The following is a 20,717-nucleotide window of genomic DNA, read 5'->3' on the forward strand; positions in this document are numbered from 1 at the left end:
GGGCGGGGCGGAGAGGGGCGGGGCGGGGCGGCGCGAGGCCGCCGCGGGGACGGCGCGGGAGCGGCTGAGGTAAATGGGGGGGGGGGGGGGGCCCGCACCGCGCACGGCCTCGCCTCCCCCCCCCGGTTCCCGCCTCCCCCTTCGCCTCCCCGGTTCCCCCCTCAGCGGCCCCCCGGCCTCCCCTCGCCTCCCCGTCACCCCCTTAGCCACCCTCCGCTGTCCCGCGGACTCCTCGGTGTCATCCCCGGCCTCCTCCTTCCGCACCCCCTGTCAGCCCTGACCGCCCTCACCGCTGCCCTCCCCCGCCGACCCTAACGACCCGCCGGCCGCCCTGGGAGCCCCCAGCGCCCCTAGAGACCCCCGGTTACCTCAGGGGTCCCTTCCCTAACAGATCCCCGGTCACCCGCCCCCCCCACCAGCCCTAGTGACCACCCATCACTCTCCCTGCTGCTCCAGTAGCCCCCGGCCACCATCCCCCGGGGCCCCCCACTGCTCCCAGTGACCCCCGGCCACCATCCCCCGGCGCCCCCCATCGCTCCCAGTGGCCCCCAGCCACCATCCCCCGGGGCCCCCCATCACTCCCAGTGACCCCCCTGCCCCAGGGATCCCCTCAGTCCTCTCACCTCCCTGCGCCCAGGCCCCTCACCCCCAGGGCTCCCCATTTCCCCCCCTCCATCTCCCCTTCCCTCCTGCCCAGCTGCTCCCCCAAACCTTCCCTCCACCCTGGTCCCCTTTCCCTCTCGCTGACCACCCTGAGCACCGCGTGCCTCCAGTCCCTCTCCGTGACCTTGCGGTAGCTTCGATTCCCCAGCCGTAACGTGGGAAACTTGTCTCCTACGCTCTGCTTCGAGTACTCGTGTATTTTTAGCTGCTTTTCTCTGGTTAGACAGGTTGGACTGAGAGGTAGCGTACATTCGTCCTGGATACTGAGCTCCTCAGTCAGCTGTAGCGACAGACCGGTATAGGGGTATGCCACGTTTCTAAAACAGGCATTGGTACATCCTTATGTCACCGTATCTTGTGCCTGGCTCCGTTTGGTTTGGTGCTGTGCCATTCTGCCGCTTCCCCAGCTGGGTCACAGGGGCTTCGCGAGGGCATAAAGATCCTCGCCTCAACTCTCTGGAAGATGACCCCCATATCCAAAAGCAATAGCAACTTTTAATAGCAACTTTTTTGGTGTCTGTACCGAGAAAACACTCAAAATGAGTTATCGGTCATTACCCTGCAGTGGGAATAACAAAGGTGACACATTTCCTACTTTCTTCTAGTCCTTTGAGGATTAGCAACCTTTAACCGTTGTTATCAGTTTGACCCTGACAATAAGTTGCGCAAATGAACACCACGTTCAGTCCTTCTGACTCATCCCCATCCGACCTTGTGTTTACTTAGGAATGCACATGGCAAATCGCTTCGTCTTTCTTCCTTCAACACAGTGTCTGTTGGAATATTTTGCTGGAGAGAAAAAGGAGTGTCCCTTAGCACGGCTTTATCTCTGCCCGTGTTGCTGAGAGAGCAGGGAAGAGGCAGGGTGGCAGTCAGGGTATCAGCGTTAATTTAGAAATTTCCCTTTCCCACATGTACTTTCGACTATTTTTTCAGCATTGTCATCCTAGATAACTTTAACTTTCTGCCATTAATGGTCTTGGCCACCTTTCATTTTCATTTGTAGTTTTTATTCCGCGTGCTCAAGCATGTGCCAAATGCTGCTGCATACTTCCTGCATTTAAAGGAAAACCTCAGAGACTGTTAAAATCTCCTTTTCTTTTGAAATACTTCCTAGACTTCCTCTTGATAATGATTTGATAATGTCTATCGCAGGAAAGATCTGTGATACTCAATTTGGGGCTTAAAAACCCCCTTAGGACACAGAAGTGCCTACAGATCAGGATAAATGCTTAAGAAAATCATAGTTATATTGAAAAGAGAGGCTAGCCGTTGCCGTTATATAATCAGTTGGCAAAGGACCTTGTGAAAAAACAAGGAGGTTGAGTCTGGTTTCTCTCTCACTGTTGAAAACAATAGGACAGGATGAGGTGTTAATAATAATTTATTTCAGGAACTTCCAGCTGGCAAATTGTGAGGCAATTCCATCCTGCCTCCCGGTGATTCGAGATGCCTCCTTATGCGCCTGTGCTTGCCCAGACGCTCCACGTTCAGAGCCCCGTGAGTTGGCAGCGTGTGCCTGCAGCAGCACGAAGTTTGGATGGCCTCGAGTAGACGGTGCCATAAATGTGCACAGCGCTTTGCGCCGAACAAAGCCTGCGCTTGGTACATACAGTCTGCCCGCGTAATAGCGTGAAAAAAGACTTGATCTCACTGAAGAAATTTAAACAGGAAGGAAGATGAAGGGAGATGACAAGAATTCAGGGAAGATCTTGACAGAGCTAAGAAAGAGAATTTAGTGGGGAAAAAATTTACAAAACGGTTTTGAGCATAAGGAGCGTTTGTCAGGGGTCTGTGAAGGTAAGCGGACCAGAGCTGCAGTTTTCTGACAGAGCCCAAACCAGCTCTGATCCCCCTGTGTTGGGATGCGCCAGCCTGCAGCTATATTCACAGGAAGAAGTCGTGTCTCACCAGAGCTCTCAGGTTGCAGCTGAAGCTACCACACTGCTCTTCACGCCCGACCACATGAAAACGATGATAATTCGTGTCCGGGCCTTACCTCTGGGCTCAGTGACAGCATCGGTTGCAGATGCCAAGTCTTGACCGATTGAGGGCTTCTCTGCAGCAGGGCTTGCTCCAGAGCGGACATTGCTGATGAGCTGCCTGCGTGGACCCATTTAATATGTAATAAGAGCAATATTCAGGGGGGAAATTTGGAATAGCTGTTCTGCTTTACTAACATCGCCTTAGTCCAGGTAAATTAATCTGCATGCACATGCAAATACTCCCAACAGGTGGAGAATCTGCATTACCTCTGAGCCTTGCCCCTGCGTAGCTTCAGTCCCACTGCACCCACGTGGCAGCGGCACCCCGAAGCTGCGTCTGACCAGCACCCGAACATTGCAAACATCTGCGCAAGCTTACGAATATCACCAGCTGTGGGAGCCAGCACAGGCAGGACGCAGGAACAACCACAAACCCACGGATGAAATGCAAAGAGTAAATTTATATTCGTTACCTCGCCAACCGGGGGATGCCCGAAGCAGCACGCAGGCAGAGGCACGCAAGCGGGAACGCAGGCACCACGGAGCTCAGTCCGTGCTAGAGGATCACCAAACCTGCTGTTTTCCCCTGTTTATCAGGGATTTGCGCAGGCGTAGTTTACGACTGTGCTTTGATCTTTCCCATGTTCGACACGGTGCCTCTAAGTCTATCACAGACCTAAACACAGATGTTCGACTTGTCCAACACACAAGCTCGTTTAGGACGAGAGGAAACGGCCTCAAGCTGCGCCAGGGGAGGTTTAGGTTGGATATTAGGAAAAACTTCTTCACCGAAAGGGTGGTCAAGCATTGGCACAGGCTGCCCAGGGAAGTGGTTGAGTCTCCACCCCTGGACGTGTTTAAAGAACGGATAGACGTGGTGCTCGAGGACATGGTATAGATGGACTTGGCAGTGATAGGTTAACGGTTGGACGCGATGATCTTAAGGGTCTTTTCCAACCTTGACGATTCTATGATTCTATGAAACAACAATTAGTAGGATACATGTGATTTTTGACACCCCAGCTGCAAGTCACTTGCGCGTGTTTACAGTCCTCCTCGCCAATCTCCCGTGATTTTCCCACACCAGCTAACAGGAGCGCAGCACGGGATTTCCTCTCTGACGACTTCTCCAGTGTGTGAAAATGGCAGCTGCTCATGTGAAGAGAAGACCGGAGTCGTGGGATGTCTGATTAAATGCGGGTTGCTTCAGCACCTATCCTGCCTCATACTGAGCACAGCACTGGCATCACATTGGGATCCCCATCGACAATGCAACGGGAAGACTCCATGTTCTGTCCTCTTCCCTATGTGAAAGCAGTGATCGTAGGCACTTCATTGCATTAAAACAGTTGCATTTATTTTTTTTCTTGAAAGCTTCTCGCTTCAAGTTAAATCTTGGTGTAGACTAGTCCGAGAAATCAGAAAGTCTTAAACCCCTGTTTTTCTGCATTTCTACCATCCCACCATACACAAGCTTCACTCCTTAAACCGCTTGGAACACAGGAAAAACATGCGGTGCCAGGCCAAGAGTCCGTCTAATCCAATGTCCAGTCAGCAGCAATGACTAATAGAAGATGCTAAGAAGGAGAATAAATAATATAGAGTAAGAGTAAGATCAAGATGTAACCTCACATCTTGATTATTTTCCTTTATATCTCAGAGATTTACAGAAAAAAATGAAGCGAATGTGGAGCTTCACCAGAAAGATGACTTTGGATTCCCCTTGAGGTGACATTTCTTTTGATGCCCTCGTTCTCAGGTATGTGGCATATTGGTTGGTTGGTTGGTTTGTTTTCAGGCAAAAATCTATTAGCTCAGAAATACAGCTAAGGCGCTATTAACATTTAAATGCTAAAGGAAGAGTAAAATTTCAGCATCGGACTGCCTGCTTGAAGTTTTGAATTACACGCCCAGGCACATAACATCTATAACAGAGAATGCCAAGCAAAATACGCATTTCTCTTCCAATTCCCAATTTACTCATACAAGAGATGGGATTGTGATGTTATATTTGTTACTGTTTTTACTGCTTTACAGTCTTAAAGTGAAAGTCAACATTAGAGGGTAAATGTTATACTTAGCTTAAAAATGAAAGCTTAAGGGAAAGAAAGAAAGCAACTTGAATTCTATCGCTCTGTTCTTACGCACTGCATCTCCTGTTAGCGATCACCCTCACATCTTCATCACCTTCATCTGCTACCTAACATCTTCCTTACAAGCAGCCAAACCTTTAGTTTTAGGAGGATGTAATTGTACATTCTTTTCAAGGATTATCAGTTAGAGCTGGCTTTTGTTACCTCCCAGGAGAATGCCAGAGCTCATTTGCGCTTGTCTGAACCGCTGATATTCTAGGCTTAAAAGCAGCACAAACACAAGTCACCAGTTTCTGGTAAAGGAGCAGTTCTCATTATGCGTTGTTATGCATTATGTGATGAATCTATCAGCCTGGCTTTCCGCAAGCTCTCCTAGACGTGCGTGCTGACAGACGTCAGCGAAGAGATAGGACAAAGGTCACAAAGATGTGACCAACTACCTGCTGTGCGCAGTAAGTCCACGTCAGAAGAGTGCTGAGGTCTCCTAAGTGAGATGCAAAGGAGTCGATCAGCTCTGATCTGTTGCAAGATTCATCCACTTTTGTTTCAACTTCTTTTTTCCTCCCATGAGACTTTCTAGCCTTGGTGCTTCCTATCTCTTCCTTCCTTTTCTCTTTCTCCTTTCTTTCAGTCTCTCACACTCTAGGCAATGCCCACCTCCTAAAACCTCTCCGTGCTGCACTCCTTCCTATTTTGTCTCAACGTTATTTTGCTTTTCTCACATACTGTTTGATCTTTGCCTGGATGCCCTTGGATCTGTACTCTTTATTATTTGCTCTTCACCTTTGTCCCGTTTCATATTCCATTTACAGTCTCCAGTTTCAACTATGCTTAAACGCTTTCTGTACTCTTCTCACCGGCGTAAATGTAAGGGAATGCCATCAGTAAAAACAGGGACAAGGATAGCCTAGAGAAGAGAAGGCTCAGGTGGGATCTCATCAACGTGGGAGGCTCAGGTGGGATCTCATCTCCCTACCTGAAAGGGGGGTGCAAAGAGGACGGAGCCGGGCTCTTTTCAGTGGTGCCCAGTGCCAGGACCAGAGGCAGCAGGCACACGCTGAAACACAGGAGGCTCCATCTGAACATAAGAAAGCACTTTTTCACACAAGGGTGACCGAGCACTGGCACAGTTGCCCAGAGAGGTTGTAGTATCTCCATCCTCGGGAGATATTCAAAAGCTGTCCTGCACAACTGGTCCTGGGTGGCCCTGCTTGAGCAGGGGGTTGGACAAGATGACCTCCAGAGGTCCCTTCCCACCTCAGCCATTCTGGGATTCTGAAACCAGCTCTGCTTAACTTTGTATTTGAAGCCGATAGAAAATTCCTTCCCTCTAGCAGCAAGAGTAGAGGAGTCACAATTCTTTCTGCGTGAGCTCACCACGGTGCACATGATTGCTCTTAGAGAGCTGGAGGTAGAGGCACAGATTTGCTGTCAGGCTAGGATTTATGGAACCGGATAGCAGGAGCACAGAGTTAGCCGTTTCACTCCACCATAAATGCACCTTTTCCTTCCACCTGTAAAAACATGGCAGCGGCTGAACTGCCACCAGGGAAAAGCAGCCCTTGAGCTCGAAGGTTGTGGCTGGTAGCACTCAGCTCTTGCTCACAGATATCCGTGAGCTTGTCTAAGTGATGCTTATAACAGCTGTTGAGTCACACAGCATGACAGGTAGTAAATGAGTGCAGATATTAAAGTAATTTTAGGTCATTTTCTCCACATTTGCCCAGTTGATTGTTAATGGAAGTTAGAGGCTCCACAACAGCCACCATCAGTTAAACTGTCACTACTGGGACACGTTCTCTGTCAGCCTCACTAATTCTAACATGGTGTTATGACACAAGGGCAAGAAGAAAATGGAGTCAGTTATTCACAGTGACCCATTTGACCTTATTCTGGCAGCAACAAATGCCGAGACATGTAGTAAAGCGACACTGCTGGTTTCTTTTCTCATGCTCTCCCAAGAATTTCAGAATTAACATTTCGAGATGTTATTTCTGCTTATTTATGATTGCTTCTGTGCCATCAAGTCAAATGTTCGCTTTGGGTTTGGAGGACAGGACTGAGAGCACTATCAAATTCAAGCGGTTGAAGCAGCTTGCCTCAAGAAAAGCAAAACCTTTGAAAAATCTTAATAAACCTTTGTATTTGATTCCTCACAGTGTTTGGAGTTAGAAGTCGGTACTGAAATGTGGTGGTTTCAGCAAGGCCTCTCTTTCTTGCCTGCGGCTTTGGTTGTTTGGTCAGCTGCATCTTTTGTGTTCTCATACATTACTGCAATCGCCCTACACCACATCGACCCTTTGGTGCCCTACATCAGGTCAGTAACGTTCCTGCAGCTGCCCTGTTAACTGTACCGGAGTATTGCACTGGCCTCACTCCCGTGAATTTTTCCCCAACTCCAAACTTTCAACAGCAGCTCTTCCCTAACAGCTCCAGTTCTGCAGTTACTTGCTGTTTATAGCTGTTTGTCTGTAACTCTATTTAAAGCTGTCTATTTTCATGCAAAAGTCTAACCTTTAAGCTGTGGCTTTGTGAACATATCCTTAAAATGACGATGAACAAGAAAGCTGGGGGTGCATCTCCAGCCCTCTGTTCAGAGTGAAGTGTCTTGCTGTCACCAGGTTTGGTTGCACCAGTAAATCCATACTATAATCTATATTCCCAACTGTATTGCATCAAGTCTGGGCATCAAGTCTGTGCAACAAGACCACCTTAGTTTTGGTCTTTCAGTTTTCCAGGTTCTTCATTTTTCCAGTTTTAATACTCTTTATTCACCTTTTATGGACTCAAGATCAATATAAAAGGAATAGTTATACCACGTGTGTTCATTCCTTGTTCTAAGGGTAGCATGTCTTTACCGTGCTTATTTCAAGAGCTCTAGAACTAGCACAGTATAGTCTGAGTAACGAAAAATTCAGTGAAAAATATCTGGAAGGGGTTTTTTTGTGTTTTTTGGGGGGGAGTTGGTGGGTCTTGTTGGTTTTTTGTTTTGTTTTAACAAACCTGTTTCTTATGGTTCCTTTGTAGACTGAAATAAGTACAGTTGTGTTGCAAGTATTTTAGTATAGATAGATACATATCACTCCATTTATCTCTTCCAGTGATACAGGGACAATACCACCTGAAAGATGCTTATTTGGGATCATGTTAAATATTTCAGCTTTCTTGGGTGAGTACAGAAAGCTGTCCTTGCTGAACCGCAAGCAGTTCTGCAATGCGCACAGTTTTAAACAATTTAATTTCCTTCTTCGGATCATTAGACAGCCTGTAATTCTCAGTCAAAAACTAAATTCTAAGCAATCAATCTTAATCCTCTTAAGCAATTCAGAGGAAAGTGCATGTCAGGGATGTTATCCACAAAGCCAGCATGACAATTGCAGATTCCAGAAGGCCAAAATTGTGTTTAAAAAAACCCCAACGGACTAGTAAAAGAAATAGAAATGCAGACTCAAGGCAGTCACCTTAACTTGTGCTGCGATTATGGAGGGGGGAAAGACAACCTAGGATGTCTTTTCAAATGAAGGAGATGAGAAAAATCTAGTAAGTTGACTTGTTTACCATTATATTATTTCAGTTTTGGCTTCCAGATTCTCAGCTTTCCCATTTCAGTCTACCATAAGACAGTTTTTGTATTTTAAATAGTTGCCTCTGTCACTCAGCATCTTCCCAGTTAGAAAAGGACAGTCTACTCATCAGCGGACAACCTTACTGTGTTTGGGTTCCTCATTAACAGGTATGGCTACCATGTATGTCCGTTATAAACAAGTTTACGCTTTGAATCCGGAAAAATCCAAGATCATCAAGCTTAATAAGATTGGCCTTACGCTAGGACTGATGAGCTGCTTTGGACTTTGCATTATTGCAAATTTCCAGGTTTGTGCTTTGCTTGCAATGTTCTGAAGCTGTCCGGAGTTGTGTGTGTGTTTGTCTACTGAGATACCTGATAAAATGGGGATTTTACCGAAAGCAAAACTTTTTGGGCCAAACCTGGTTTTTGTCAAATTCCCTACAGAAAACTCTTTAAAAAGTTACGGTTTTGTTTATAATTTCTTACTTATTTCTTATTTGCTTCATCCACTGGGACTTGTGAGCAGCCATTCATGAAATTTCAAAACATTAAAAACCCCACAAGTTTTGCAGAAAGCAAGCTGATCTTGGATCTCATTGCAGGAGATTAGAAAGCCCTAGCTCCAGATTAAAAGACCACAACTATATTGCATTTTGACTCAGGAGAATCAGGTATCGAAGAGTCAAAAATCATTACAACTAGAAGTAAAGCCAACAAACCCACCCAACCCCACAAGAAGTCCAGCTCTGAAAAATCTGCCCTCTTAGGTATATTTTCCTTCAAACCCGCACAATTCTTGAAAATACCGCAGCGTTAACCAGCTTTTGAATTTCTCCATCCCAGTGTCTCTGGTTTTTTTCCTCCCCAATACTTCCCACCCCATCCCCCAAAAAACCTGGTATTCTCACGTATCGCACCATCAGCAGGGCCACATTGGACATCGTTGGCTGGTACGTGCGAGACAGCTGTACAATTGCCACCCTGTAGTGGTGCCTTTAGCCACTAGAGGCTGCAGTGTCACCTTGGTCTCCGGCTGGATTAGGGCCAGGGAAAAGCAAAGATGAAAAGCTCCTGGAAAGCTCCACCTTTTTCCCTTCCGTTCCTCTGGAAAGCTCCACCTTTTCCCCTTCTTTTCCCCTGGAAAGCTCCACCTTTTTCCGTTCTTTTCCTCTGGAAAGCTCCACATTTTTCCCTTCTGTTCCTCTGGAAAGCTCCACCTTTTCCCCTTCTTTTCCTCTGGAAAGCTCCACCTTTTTCCCTTCCGTTCCTCTGGAAAGCTCCACCTTTTCCCCTTCTTTTCCCCTGGAAAGCTCCACCTTTTTCCCTTCCGTTCCTCTGGAAAGCTCCACCTTTTTCCCTTCTTTTTCCCTGGAAAGCTCCACCTTTTCCCCTTCTTTTCCTCTGGAAAGCTCCACCTTTTCCCCTTCTTTTTCCCTGGAAAGCTCCACCTTTTCCCCTTCTTTTCCTCTGGAAAGCTCCACCTTTTCCCGTTCTTTTCCCCTGGAAAGCTCCACCTTTTCCCGTTCTTTTTTTCCCCTAGCACAGCTCTCCAAGTGCTTCAGCAGCCCCTGTCTTGGAGACCTCAGCACACTCATTTTGGGTTTGGTTTGGTTTTTTTTTTGGAGGCCTCAATCTATTTACTTTTTTCTAGTCACTTTTTTCTACCCAGAGGTCACAGGCTCCCTATCACCCCCACCAAGCAAAAGCCTCCCGGCTGTGTTCAACTCCATGATTTCCTTCCACCACTGGGCAGGAAAGGGTATGTCTGCTTTCTGTAGATTTCAAGAGAATCAAAATACAGAAGGTGCATGTTAATTTGTTAACTAGTTTGTGTAACATTTAATCTTGAGCAAGACAAAAATTGGAAGTGATGTACCTGCATATCCAAGTGATGCTGAGGACTGGTTGGGGGTCACTCCAGAGGCAAAAGGAGCTAAAGCCCCCTGGAAACCACTAGGTCCTGAAGGCAACTGAAGTGTGAAAATAAACGAAGGTGAACGAAGGGGATATGGGAACAGCCATCACGCAGAGAGCTCCAGACAGCTCTCACTGCTGGGAATCAAAGCAATAACGCAGGATTTATCCTCATGGGAGATTTAATTCATGCTGTTCAGCCAGTACTATTGCTTTATTCCAGCTGTGGCTATTGATTTCCTCTCATATAGGGCAAAGATTTCTCTCTCATCACTGAACAGCACATGAGTTTGGAGCACGCGCCTTTAAAACGGTTATTTCACTATTTAAATATAAATTCCCACCTCTGTTATACTGTGGATGCAGCACTTCAGATTCATTTGTGCACATAAGGCACACATGAGGATTGTGAGAAAAGGGTGACTCCAATTCCGGATCTTAATACTTAGCAAAATACACAGAGAGCCTCCTGCTCTCGGGCATAAAAGATCACCTACACGACTGGAGGGCAGGGAGGCTGCCAGGCCCGGCGTTGCGCAGTTGGCGAGATGACACGTTTTAGTTTCTGTCTTCGGGTACTGTGCTTCGCCAGGGATGAGAGGCAAGGACTGAACACCACGTGATTTTTCAGGGCATAGATTTTAAGTTGGGTTGTTTTTCTTGGAATAACTTCTAGTTTTAATGATTTTTTACTATTTGACAGTTGATTCTCCTAGAGTGTTTTTTAAGTCAAGAAGCTTGATTCAACCTTGTTCCCTCTGAGTATTCAAAGATACTAATTTGACAAACAAGGTTTATTCAAACTAGAGTAATTCAGAAAAGCGCTAAACCTCGTTATTTTTAATCCCATTTTGGGTACTAAAACTGTGTTGTGTTTATCCTGTATCGCACTGTCTTTCGTAGAAGTACAGATTCCTGGGATAGAAATGCTCAGGAGAGAGCCTGTTGCCACTCTCATCGCCTGGGGATTCCTTCATCCGGTTTCTGTAGTACTGTCCATTATGGCTAATGAGAACAGCTCCTATAAATTCCTGTAGTTAAGGTATAGCTGTGACCTGTAACTTAGCCACAAGAATTAACAAAAGCAGCAATACAGAGGGCTGGCAGGGGCTGGCCTCCCCCTAACTCTTCATGGGGTTTCCAAGAAAAATCTCCTACGTACTAGCACGTTCCAGAACGGCTTAGCTTGGGATGCGAGAAGGTAACTGAGTGGGTGGAGTGCCAAAGGTTTACAGAAGAAAATTGTTCTCAGAGTTTAAAATGAAAGCAGGTTCTGTACAAGCAGTGCTTTCTTTCCCTAGAAATGTATTCTGTACTACATACACGTGGTTGGAGCCTGCCTGACGTTCGGAGTAGGGGCCATTTATATGCTGGTTCAGACCGTCCTGTCCTACCTGATGCAGCCAGAAGTTCACAGCAAAGACATCTTTTGGATCCGTCTGACCATGCTACTCTGGTGTTGTTCAAGCATTGTGAGCAGTATCCTTTTGCTGTGCAGTGTCACCGTGAAACAGAGCAGCCTTCGCAAAGGACAGTATTTGCATCTACGTTAATTTAACCTACCCGCGTGAAAGGCTGTGCCACAGAAGGCCTGTCGCCTGTACACGTACAGCTCGTATCGTGCTATCTGTTTGTGTTCGTATTGCAGCCTGGCAGTGCCAGGAAAAAGGGAACCATCAGGTTAAGCCGACGAGTGAGTCACTGGATAATAAAAAAAGGTGAGCGGGATGGGTACCGCCCTTTCTCCTCTCCTTTCCTTCTGCACACCAGAGACTGAAGATGGCAAAATAAGAGTTTATCGCAGAGAGGCCTGACTGTAGATTCTGAAAGACGGGGAAAAAGGGAAGTGTACTTAAGAGATGGGTGGTTTTAATGGCGGGGGGGGGGGCGGGAAAGCCAGGTAAGAAATAAAAGTGTCTGTTCCCTGGCGACAGGAATGCTGCAGCGAGTTTTATAGTTGGATACAACTAAAAGAGAAGTACAGAAGGTAGCGTAAGAGAAAATGCTACGGGCCTAACCATGCGCAGCAGCGCTGTGCTGGGCCAGCTGGCTCCCAGAGCAGGTTCGAAGTGCTGGCATTTGTCAGCGAGACAATTCTGGAGCATATTGCCAAGGCTGAGTCAGAAGAGACGTTTGACCTCTGATCTCCTCCCCTGCCCCTGCTACAGTTCAAAAGACAAGACGTTTCTGAGCGGCGTTCCCTACAGCCTTCCCTCCACTCTGGAATCCATCATCTCCCTTAACTTTGAATTCCGAGCGCTGGAAGCAGCTGTGGGTTTTACAGAAATATGGGCAAACCCATCCAGAAAGAGAGGCCTTTCTCCTTCCAGAGTCATGTAACCACCAGGAAGCTGAACCACAGCAGTTCCTCCGCTCACCCCGACGGACCTAAACATTGCATTTTGAAAATTATGACTCAGTTTTGTGTCAAACAGGACGACGACACTAAAGCTTTCAAATTTACATTCCAAAGACATGAGTGCAAAAATCATTGCTGAAACACTGTCCCTTCTGCAGCTGAATCAAGGCCACCGATTTAATCCCCACCAATTCCACTTATTTCCAGGCTGGCAGCCAAAACCAACACTAAACCATACGCCCCATTTCCCAGCGACAGAGCATCTTGCTGAGCTCCCATTCCTGCTCCTGCAAGATTACAGCCTCTGTACTAGTCAGACGAGAGATGAGAGGCGATGGTCGGGGCGCGGGCTGGTTATCTCTAAAGAAGCGAGAAGGACCCTTACCTGCTGAGGAGGCTTGACACAGAGCAAGGAATTCATCTGTGAGACCTGGAGAACTGCAGTCCCTAGCAGAAATTTCTGGTGCTAGCAAAGAACAAGATTTTCAGCTTTGAACAGTTAGGAGCCAAATAGAGGGGAAGACTAAAATGGAACAACGTGATCTGCTGGAAGTTACGAGCCTTTACAGTTGCCAAAAAACCCACAAGGCCAACATCTATAGAGGTTTTTAAACCGGCGTGGTCTAACCAAAATTAGAGGGAAGTAAAGACAGCTGTGGAAATAATGATATATACAGAGATATGTAGGGAAGGGGAAGAAAAGGGAAATTGTCAGAGTATTTTCTAAATTAACAGTTTATAATGTAACAAGGGGAAGATGGTAACAGGCAGAAGTCTACGGCCATAGGTGAAATGCTTGCAACTGGTACTGGAGGACACAAGGAAACCTAAAAATGCTCCTGATCCTCTGCTGGAGTGAAACAGCAGAATCGCCAACACAGAAGGAGCAAAGCGGTTAATTACCCGCTCTGTAACAAGGGGAGGATGGGAGCCAGTTATTTTTGTATCACGATGATTAAATTCTTTCCATTGCAGTAGTAACTCGGGCAGGTAACCAACAGCTGCTGTACATTTTAATTAGCAGGGAACTGGGTATCTTGCATTCAGATCAGTAACCAGAGCTCCCTGGACCACTCGCATCCATTTTTTAATAAGCTCTGGAAGTCTGGGTTTTCAAAGACATGTTTGTGCCAGTAAGTTCAGCCTTGTTCACCACCAAAATTAATCTTTCACATCAGGAGGCTCTTGATGTTTAATCTCATTAACGACTGACGGAGTTAATATCTTAATCGTATGAAAATCAATCACATCTATAACTCAATGCTCCAAGTTTCATTTATAAAGGCAGTAGCGCTGATGTAGCGTACCTTCCCTCTGTGAGATGTTAAAAACGTGACATCTCAGTCACTCCAGAAATAACCCAGGTCTCTGATCAGATGAGGAATCGTTGTCCTGCGGGGTTTTCCCTTGGCTGCTCTACCAAAGCAGTTATAAAACCCCGAGTGAACCAAGAGGGAACCAAGAAAGCGAATAATCCTCTCCGTTGCAAATGACAGGGTATTCCAACCTCGAACCCACGTATCAAGAATTCACAGTGGTTGGGAAGTTGAAAAGCAATCAGAGAAGGCGGTCCAGACACCGTTAGCCTGGAGAACACCACTCAACAAATAATCCAAGATGCTAAGGAAGCGTTCACGTCTGATCATAGTCCAAGTGCTTCCGTAAGGACGCTGTGTTTGATCAAGGAGGTATGACAAGATGCAGCACACGGACAACAGAGATCATTGATTTAGATTAGAATTAACCGTTTCACGCGACAGTAACCAGTCAGTGGGAACACGCTACAAGTGGAGGGAATGACACGAAGCGGTCCGCGTCACCGTTACTGGTCATTACGCTGCGGGGACCTTGTGGAAAACGCAGAGGTCTCCTTACAGCCTCAGCCTGACACAATCCAGAGCTGAGTCTGCAACTTCCAACTTGCTCGTTCTTTGTCTTGATTCTTCCTTAACGTATTTCTTTACAGTGTTTGTTTCCTCCGTTGTCCTATACAGTGGCCTGTACGGGACGAATCTGGTGCAGAAGTTGCACTGGGACCCACAGGAAAAAGTAAGTGATTGAGCAGAGAAAATTAACAGAGAACAAGGAACAGCTACTTTATTTGCAAGGACAAATGCATCTGGGTGCTGACTGCAGTCGTGTACACGTACTGGGGACAGGAGAGCACAGGGGAGAGTTCCCAGTTGAGCCAGTATGCGGCTACTTGCTGAAGTGCTGCTCCGAGCAAAACAGTTGCAGTTTCAAGTGTTATTTTAAATTCATCTCACTCACGGGCAGTCGTTGGATGGCCTCAAGGAGCTGTCAGGCTACCAGCCCGTCTGGTCCGTGCTGGTCAGCGACTCCCGGTCACCGGTACATGAGAGCCGTAAATAACGCATCCCACGTGCCGGTTGCGGAGAAGCGGAGTTCCTGGCCGCTGCCGGGTGGGGGTCTGGTGGAGTCAGGGGGAGAAAAAGGCCAAAGGAGACAAGCGATAGAGCTGCCGTTGACGTGATCAGTGCTGGGCAGCGAGGGGTCCCAAGCGGGACGTAGGAAGGGCGCGTGGGTCTGAACAGCTCTGCCTGGCTCCCCGGCCCTCCTCGTCCTCTGCAGGCACTGCAGGAGGTGGCATTACGCCGGCTGGGTTTGAGGGCCATGCCCACCCCTCCCTTTATTTAAAGCATAAGGAGCCTCCCAGAAGTTGCTTACAGCCCGGGGACGGCCTTGAACCTTACTTCTGGGAAGCGGTGTTGCTGCTGTCAGGCCAAGCTCCCGACTGAGCCGTCGGGTTTCGCAGGTGGGTACTGAATTCCCAGTGGGGACCAGCCCAGCTGGGCGGAGCAGGCGTTTCCCTGGTCATCCTCGCTCTTCTGCCGAGTCCAGCACTTCACTCTTAGAGACTCCAGATACACCAAGAAATTTTGCTCTCCAAAGGGAATAGCTGCGGATGCGGGATGTCGTATGCGCAAGCCATCTTTGTGCCGTTGCAGGTTCAAGAGGAGCTTTTCACACCGATTTTTTCCCCCTCTCTCTATTGCCCAGGGCTACACAGCTCACATCATCAGTACCGTCTCAGAGTGGTCGCTGGCATTCTCCTTCCTCAGCTTCTTCCTCACCTATATCCGCGACTTTCAGGTAAAATGGAGTTAACGTTAAGTGCTCTGCTTCTCCAAGCTCTGAACGGCCGCAAGGTGGGCAGCCTTGTGTCCCCGAGGCTGGAAGGGCTGCAGCGGGAGCAGCGGTAAGCGGTCCGCTCTTCCTCAGCGGGATCCGCCCCTGCTGCGTGAACACACCAGGGTAGCTGTAACCAGCTTCGCTCCCCAGATCCGTCACGCTGACGGGGGAAGCTTGCTGTAGGACTGCAAGGCAAACGATGGGAGTCGGTCCAGGAGAACAGCTTGGGAGTCAGGCTTGGAGTTCCGGAGCCAATCTGCATTTTGGTTTCCATCTGACTGCCGACGTTGCCCATGCCGAGACGGTGACAAGCCTGCTAACTTGGATTTTCTTTCTTTTTTCCTATACAGAAAATTTCCCTGCGTGCGGTCGTCAGCTTGCATGGCCAAACCCTTTATAACTCACCGCAGAGCTTTGTGACCGATGAGCAGACGCTGCTGATAGCAGGGAGCATCTAATGAAGGTGAAGAGAACGCGTTCTCAGCATAACTCAGGAATTTAATAGCAATAACAGTTGATATTTCTAAGCATTTATTTTATATAAAAAAAAATGTACGAAGTGATTGTATTGTACTTGACGTAAAGGGCTTCGCTATTAACCCACGCAGCAATGCAAATGTTATCAGTATTGTAAACAAGCCTGGAACATTTCTACACGTGCCAATGTCATGAAAGATTAAATGAAGGTCATTAAAGGGCTGTGTCTCCTCGTCATTTCCACCACGCCCAGTTTTCCCTCCCTCAGCCCCTTGCCCTCCTCTCTCCAGTCTTCCCCAGGCCAAGTCCTTTGGATGCGCGGAGCCCCCAGCCGGGCTCCAGCCTCCTCCTTCCGCTCCTGCGGCTCCCTCCTTGGGAGGGAGCGCTAAAATTCCCTCCCTCCCTCTTCCTGGCAGCCGCCCGAGCCGAGGGCCGGCTTTGCCCCAGAGCCCACGCGCAGCGGGACGCTGCACAAGCCTAGGAAGAGTCGGAGCACGCAGCCCGCGCCCTGCTCGCTCGAGGGGGAGCGTGGAGCAGAGCGCGACGCGCGTCCCCGCAGCCTCGGTGTCCCCGGCGCTCCCCCGAGCCCCCCAGCTCTCCAACCCGAGCGCCAGCTGCTCCCTCCTCTTGCTGCTGCCGAAAGCTGCCCCTCGGTCTGGCGCGCCGGCGGGTTATAGCGGGTGTTCCACACACAGACCAAGCCAGAAGCCTTAAAACTACTCCTCTGCTCCGGTTCTACCAGAATACAGCAGAGGAAAGGGCTCTGTGATGACAGCCCTACAGAAAACAGCGGCAGCAGCCGCCTTCGAGCTCTGTTTCGCAGGAATAGCTCAGCTTCCTTCCTAAATTCTTGCTGGAGTCCGCAGCCACGTAAGCTCCAGCACATCTTTGCTCCCTCCCACACCGAAACCGCTCATGCCGGCATCTTCCCTTCCCTGGAGGGGCAGGTGAAGAACCGGGGGAAGGATTGAAACTGGAGGCCTCCTGGGAATCACAGCAGCTGCCCTGGGCAACTACTTTCTCCCCGGTTAAAACGGGCTGGCTCCATTGCAGCCGTGCTTCAGTTGCGCTCGCAGCCTGGTTCCGCCCGGAGTTCAGAGTTCACGTGGCGAAAACAAACTTTGGAGCCAAAAACCTGCCAGAGTGCTGGAGCCAGTGGCGTAAGAGGACAAGTCGATCCGATTAACGTGGAGTCACGGAGACCCCGAGGGCTCGACGGCTTAGGGAACGGCTCCCCAAGTACTCTGCTTCAGCTGCTGGTAAATCCCGAGGGATCAGGGCCTCCCTGGAGAGCTGCAGACTTGGCTGCGCGCTCTCTAATGAGGCAATACGCAAACCCCAGGTTCTGGTTAGCTCCTACAGCCTAGGACACACGATGGTTTAGCTAGCAGAGACCCCTTTTCTCTGCCTCATTTAAGCCTCATTAGGCAAATGGCTGAGCCAGGAGATCGTCAGGACAGTGACGCACTGCCTTCAGCCCCGATCCAGAGGGCAATGAGGTTGGTGAAGGGGCTGGAGCCCAAGGCTGGGGAGGAGCGGCTGGGGGAGCTGGGGGGGGCTCAGCCTGGAGAAGAGGAGGCTGAGGGGAGCCCTCATCGCTCTCTGCAGCTGCCTGAAAGGAGGCTGGAGCCGGGGGGGTCGGTCTCTGCTCCCCAGGAACAAGCGATGGGACGAGAGGGAACGGCCTCAAGCTGCGCCAGGGCAGGTTTGGGTTGGGTATTAGGGAAAACTTCTTCCCCCAAAGGGCTGTCGGGCCCTGGCCCAGGCTGCCCAGGGCAGGGGCTGAGTCCCCATCCCTGGGGGGTTTTAAGGAACGGATAGATGTGGTGCTCGAGGACATGGTATAGATGGACTTGGCAGTGCTGGGTTAACGGTTGGACTCGATGATCTTAAGGGTCTTTTCCAACCTTGACGATTCTATAATTCTATGATCCCTGCTGGGAAGGAGGAAGAGCGCCCTTTTCCCGGTCCTAAAGGGGGAGAAACAAAAACCTCATTCATTCATTCCTTCCCGCAGCTCCTTGGGAAGGCGCCAGGAGGACCCTGCCCGCTCCCAGGGCTTTTCCCTCCTGCCCTTCGCCTCCCTCTCCCCCACGGATCACTATCAAGCACAGAGAGGGGGATCCTGGCAACGAGCACCAGACAGGCTGGGCCCGGGGGCAATTCCTGCTCCGGAGAGCCCCACATTTCTCCACAGCAGCGGCGCTCCAACGAGCGGCCACGCCAGACTGTGGGCAGCCGGGAGTCTGAGCTCTGGGAAGAGGTTGAGATCGCCCTCAAACAGCGCATTCCCAAACTTGCGGTTAAAAACCCAGCGCCCCCCCAAGGCTCCCCCACCCAGCTCAGCACCACTTGTTGGGTGTCCTGCTCATTTGCATATCCACAGAAGTTCAACCTCAGAGCATCAAATTCTTCTCTGTTTAACAATCGCCCCAACGCAAGGAAAACCCTCTTCCTCCTCTCTCACCCCCTACCAAAGGGACCGGGATGAGGAACACCCAGGGACCGGGATGCGGAGCACCCGGGGACAGCTCCGCGTACTCCTGACCGACTGCTCCGGGGTTACATGACCCCACGGCACCGCTGCCCCGCTCTCCCCGTCCCCTGCAGTCCCACCAACACAGAAGGGTGCCCCTGAGGGCTGGGCCAGGTCTTACCGCTCCTGCTAAAGGCTTCTGCTGGCCAGTCCCGCGGCGGGAAGCTGGGCGCAGTCAGACTGTGCTGGCTGAGGAAAGGCTGACGACTCAAGCAGCCAACACAAGGACCCGCTTCCCTCACTGCTACAGGACTTACAGGTCCCTGAGGGCATTAATGTACCTTAATTGCCCTGACCAGCCTCACCTGGCACCTCCTCACACACTTTCTGCCCATGGCCCAGGAGCTCCACGTGAGCCCAGCCTCGAGCACCCAGTCCCGGCCTGAGCTATGCTGTGCGTAGCCATGCCTTCAGCTCTGCCCCCAGCTTTAGTTGTGGGCAGACCTCAGGCCTAGGTTGTAGGTAACTTTCCTCCAACCTGATCCCCTCCACGGACCTCAAATGTGCAGTCACTCCTGTCTCCGCTCCCAATGCCTGCTGCTTCTGACTGACCATCTTGGATGGACCCAGAACTCCATTCACCACGTCACCTCGCCTGGGGCTGTCCAGGGACCCTGGCATCACCACCCTGCTCTGTCTGCAACCCTGCCCTGGTTGTTGAGGGCATTGGCTGGGCCCAAGTGACCCCAGCTCGTCCTTCCTTGGGGAGCAGCCCCACTCCTGCTGCTCCCTGAGAAGTTGTTTCGGTCAACTCCTATTGAGTTCATCAGCATTTCCTCGGGAAGGAGCGGCTGCGTTCATACTTCTTGTCCTTGCCAGTTCCTGTGAACTTGTTCTTCCTCTCCTCCTGGCTGACTACAGAAAACTTACAGGCTGGGGCTAGAGAAACCGCCACCTAAATGACACCAAGGTCTTCTTGTGAGACCGTAACCGAAAACAGGGCTGACTTTCTCACCTGCTTGGCGTGCAAGGCGGCTCCGTAGCGTTGCTCCTGAAATGAGCCCCACACCCTGCTGCAAGGACAGCAAGGATGGAAGCATCTGTCAGCAGCTGAACGCTGGAGATGAAGCAGGCCAAGGAGTCAGAGCCCTCTTGGGAAGACTGACAGGGATGCTGACATAAGGCATCTATTAAAAATGGAGAAAAACCTGCTAAAACGGCAACATCCAGCAGCCACTCCAATTCTTGGTGAATCCTCGTCCTCCCACCTGGCCAGCTCAGGTTTGTCAGATTGCGTTAAGCTCAACCACCGCTTGTCAGGTGTCAGAGGTGGAGTACGAAAATACGCACGTCTTTCCACCCGAAGCCAAACGGGAGGCTGCCAGCTTGGGGGGGGCAGCTTTGGCGAGAGAGGAGAATGGGCAAGAAAGATGTGGTAAAAATGCAAAGAAAAAAAACCAACAGAGAACATGGCAATGACTGAGCGTTACCTTCAGAGAAGCATGAGGAGATGGGGCAGGACCTAGCTAGGAGCTTGCAGTGTTAGGGAAGGAAACTGTTCCACCCGACTCATCCTTTATGCATTGAAAAAAGGTCTTATTATGATTATTTAAAGAAAAATTATTAGCAAGCGAGGCCATCATCAAATTAAAAAAAAGAGAATTAAAAGGGTTAGCCCACAGGCCAAAATCTATGCAAGCTGCTGGAGGCTGTTTAGAGAGCAAATGCGTGCCACCTAGCCCAAGACGACTTGGAGAGGGAGGGGGACAGCCAGCATGGCTGAGCCGGGTTAAGGCAGCCGTCAGATGTAGGAAAAACAGCCTTGGATAAATTGAACTTACATCCAAATGAGCAGGTGACTTAAGGGACAACAACCGTGTTTTCAAACGTCAGGAGGAAATTGGCCAGAAGGTTTTTAAGATCAAGGAATAAACTGAGTCCTCAAAGAAAAATCTATCAGCAAAAATTAAGATCTTGGTATGCATGAGCACCACAGAAGGGCCCAGCAAGGTTCCCATCCGTTCATCAC

General features: G+C 49.6%; 2 protein-coding genes across 3 annotated transcripts in view; one reads left to right on the forward strand and one right to left on the reverse strand.

Moving 5' to 3' along the window:
* CEPT1 (choline/ethanolamine phosphotransferase 1) overlaps positions 1-810 on the reverse strand; it is a 32,206-nt gene extending 31,396 nt beyond the window's left edge. Inside the window, exon 1 of one of the 2 annotated variants that reach the window (XM_087762358.1) lies at positions 788-810. The gene's annotated coding sequence lies outside the window, so the exon portion shown is untranslated. The other variant, XM_087762359.1, reaches the window with a different exon arrangement.
* On the forward strand, positions 17-16,430 carry DRAM2 (DNA damage regulated autophagy modulator 2). The gene is made up of 9 exons (XM_087762360.1): positions 17-69; positions 4,309-4,407; positions 6,901-7,058; positions 7,843-7,910; positions 8,475-8,614; positions 11,525-11,702; positions 14,549-14,631; positions 15,604-15,696; positions 16,086-16,430. Exons 3-9 carry the CDS (start codon positions 6,928-6,930, stop codon positions 16,191-16,193), a joined length of 801 nt encoding a protein of 266 aa, XP_087618486.1. The 5' UTR covers positions 17-69; positions 4,309-4,407; positions 6,901-6,927; the 3' UTR covers positions 16,194-16,430.
* The last annotated feature ends 4,287 nt before the right edge of the window (positions 16,431-20,717 follow it).

This window comes from Nipponia nippon, unplaced genomic scaffold, assembly GCF_047370975.1.
Source record: "Nipponia nippon isolate SJK-2023a ecotype South Korea unplaced genomic scaffold, ASM4737097v1 scaffold_25, whole genome shotgun sequence".
NCBI classification, from domain to species: Eukaryota; Metazoa; Chordata; class Aves; order Pelecaniformes; family Threskiornithidae; genus Nipponia; species Nipponia nippon.

Coding starts and splice junctions, on each gene's coding strand:
- DRAM2 (XM_087762360.1), top strand. CDS start 6,928: ATGTGGTGGTTTCAGCAAGGCCTCTCTTTCTTGCCTGCGGCTTTGGTT. Junction 7,059..7,842: donor CCTTTGGTGCCCTACATCAG/GTCAGTAACGTT, acceptor TATCTCTTCCAG/TGATACAGGGACAATACCAC. Junction 14,632..15,603: donor ACTGGGACCCACAGGAAAAA/GTAAGTGATTGA, acceptor TCTATTGCCCAG/GGCTACACAGCTCACATCAT.